Source organism: Etheostoma spectabile, unplaced genomic scaffold (assembly GCF_008692095.1).
Source record: "Etheostoma spectabile isolate EspeVRDwgs_2016 unplaced genomic scaffold, UIUC_Espe_1.0 scaffold314, whole genome shotgun sequence".
Lineage (NCBI taxonomy): Eukaryota > Metazoa > Chordata > Actinopteri > Perciformes > Percidae > Etheostoma > Etheostoma spectabile.
Genome location: NW_022605583.1, coordinates 345,136 through 348,266, shown reverse-complemented (window position 1 = coordinate 348,266; position 3,131 = coordinate 345,136). Strand labels below are relative to the sequence as shown.

The window sequence follows — 3,131 nt, the reverse complement described above, 5'->3', positions numbered from 1 at the left end:
GAACTGGACGCGGATACAAGTCTGACCTGTAGTGTAACAGTAGGTAGATGAACAAATGAAGATGCCAGATGCACAGTCGCATCGGTTATGCTTCCTGCTTTTTGTATTTGGTTTCCGTCTCGGGACAGCGGCAGAGGTTTCCGTATGGGACGTGGAGATAAACTCGGTTAGTGTCACACCTTCAACATATGCATGTTTACGGTTGTTGCTTAGCCTGTCGTGCTAAGTCTTCATAGCAAGTGTTAGCCGGGGTAGCTAACTAGCACTTAGCAACCCTTCATTCCGCTGTTTATCCGCCTTTTTTATTTTTATAACTCTTCTCTAGAGCAGTGCCAGTTGAAGACATGCCTGTTGGGAACGGGCCAAATGTTTGGCATGGCTATTTCTTTCTTTTATTGTGTAGTTAACGCGCTCATTTCATCAACTCCACACTCACACTGCGCTGTTCCTGGGTGCTGAGCAATACACCTGCCTTTACATTTTTATTGCATTTTAATAAAGAACCGTAATATTACAAAAACAAGAATGGGACAATGTTATCACATAATATAAAAAAAACCACACCTGTGAAATACTGTCAAGAAAAGACACTTGACCATTACGCGAGATAGACAACTGCCTGGGGGCTGGAGCTGATAAAAAAGATGTGGTTTTGGTTAATGACATGGTCTTTTAGCCAGAAGCTTGAGGAAAAATACAGAAATGTTAGTACATTTAATTATGCCCAGTGTCCATCCCTTGTAGTATGCACTTAGCTCATGAAAAAGCTGGGTAATTTCTATCCTCGTGATTTATCTCACACAAATATTGTTGCATTCCCTTGGTAAGGCAAGGCAGCTTTATTTGTAGAGCACATTTCAGCAACAGGGCAATTCAAAGTTTTCTTACACAAAATCAGTTACAGAAAACACAAGTACAAACAGTTAAAAATCATAAGCATTAAAAACCGTAAACACACTGAATAGACAGTTAAATAGACACATAAAACACAAGAATAAAAGTTACAGTGCAGCATAAGAAATTTAAAGAAATGAGCAGTCATTTAAAGAAGGCAGCATCAAAAGAAAGGTCTTCAGCCTTGTTTAAAGAAACTGAAGTAGCAGGGGATCTACAGGTTTCTGGGAGTTTTTTCCAATATGAGGAGCATAGAAACTGAAAGCTGCTTCACCCTGTTTAGTTCTGACTCTGGGGACAGAAAGTAGACCGGTCCAAGATGACCTGAGAGGTCTGGGGGGGTCATATGTAGTAGCAGATCAGAAATGTTTTGGACCTAACCCGTTAGTGATTTATAAACTAGCAAGAGTACTTTGAAATCAATTCTTTGAGACACAGGAAGCCAGTGTAAAGACTTCAGAACTGGAGTGATGTGATCCAGTCTCTTGGTCTTAGTGAGGACACCACCCTGTGCTCCTCCTGAACGTGTATCCAGGGCTTTGTTGTGTGGCTCGAGGTGTTGGATGATTACATCTGATTTGTCTTTGTTGTGTTTTCAGACACAGGATGCTGTGTTTCGAAAGACGCTGTACGCCAACACCACCATCTTCATGAAGTGTGAGTAGTTTGACCTCTTGCATGATTTATGCCAACAGTGAGGGTACCAGCTCCCCAGGCTACGGCCTGCATCTGCATCCAGCTCAGTTTAAGCATTACATATGCAAAGTACAACGATTATTGTCTGGTAGGTACAACATTTACAAGGATTTGGCATCAGATCTTAGTTTTGACCCAGTTACAATATACCTCAAGTTGGTTACTTACTTACTTTGATAAGAACTCCTGAGTGTTGGGTGTAACATGTAAATCCCCCCCCCACACACACATTTGCATAGTGCTCTCCAGAGAACCATGTCTGCATCCTGTTTTTTCCACTGCCACTGTTAGTCCACATGGTGACTTGACATGACTAGTGCAGATTTGGTGTGTGATTTTATAAAAAGCACATTTCAGTTTGAGGAATCCAAACATTTTAAAGGTAAAATTCACCCTAACAATGTATTGTTATAGCAGTTATTTCAGTATTGCTGATAAGGTACTCTACCAGGCTTAGCCCAGATTATAAAATGTTCAACATTTGCTAGTAAAAGTCAGATTTTGTTGTCAGTCCCTGTGCATCAAAGACTATTTCTTCTCTCTAGAGACGTCAGTCATAAAGTGATAAATCCAGAATCCTGCAAAGAAAGGACAGATAGTGATTTCTACTTCTACTGCAGCAGAAAATAGACCACAATGCCATGCTGCAACATGATGAAGGGAAATAGCAAAAGTCACCTTATAAAATAGAGCTAGATGAGGGAGGTTGGGGGCAAAGTATGGGCACAAAAAACAGCAGATTACTATACACAGTAACTCCTGTAATGTGATGAAGTGGAACAGCTGATGGGATATACAGTAAAGCCTTAGAACTGTCTTATAATCCTAACGGAAGTGGTCTTTTATCTCTGTGCAGTCCAGGGTGACGCGGCGTCATGTGATAGGAACCTGGCCTTTAACATCAGCTGGTACCTTCGCTCCTCTGTTTGCTACAATGAGGTGTTTAACACGCCGGTGAGTTTGGACTTTTATCTGTTGATGTCTGAGTCTAAACTGTTGGTTTTGTCATGGATCTCACACACAGGTGCTTGTTGTGTGCCAGACAGGTTTATCTACATCTTCAAACAGTAACCTCTCTAGGTAAAAACCTCCGTTTTCAGACTGTTGTGAACACTCCGCCTCCAACAGTTTTGACCGTCGGCTTAAGCTGCTACTCTGTGTAGGGCCGAAATCCTGCCCTTCTAGATTCTTTCAGGAAGAAGGGTTCAAGTCCGTAGGTTGGATAAAAGAACGTTTATTACAATAGAATATATATATTCCAGAGACAAGGTTACAGAGAATATGCATCCATAGCTCTCCCTAAGTTTGTCTGACTCTTTTCCCTTTTTGCATGATCTTATGTGCACAGGGGGGTTCAATTGCTACCACGTGACATCTTTGTGTGCTGTGTTTTGTCTTCAGAAGGTTAGTGTCTAGCAGAGCTTGGCCTGCAAAATAGATAACAGGTCTCAGACTGCTACTGGAGAGGATTTTCACCCAAACACAGGACGTGTCTCTAACCACCCTTGGCCCTGCATTTCAGAATTAAACTCACTCGGCAG

The 3,131-nt window shown here is 41.7% G+C and overlaps 1 protein-coding gene across 1 annotated transcript in view; it reads left to right on the top strand.

The window, feature by feature from the left end:
- The window catches only part of LOC116686084 (transmembrane protein 87A), a 15,058-nt gene continuing 11,927 nt past the window's right edge, over positions 1-3,131 (top strand). The window contains exons 1-3 of the mRNA XM_032511019.1: positions 1-166; positions 1,494-1,551; positions 2,447-2,544. Coding sequence (XP_032366910.1) covers positions 56-166; positions 1,494-1,551; positions 2,447-2,544 — 267 coding nt within the window. The 5' untranslated portion in view covers positions 1-55. The remainder of the gene's footprint in view (positions 167-1,493; positions 1,552-2,446; positions 2,545-3,131) is intronic.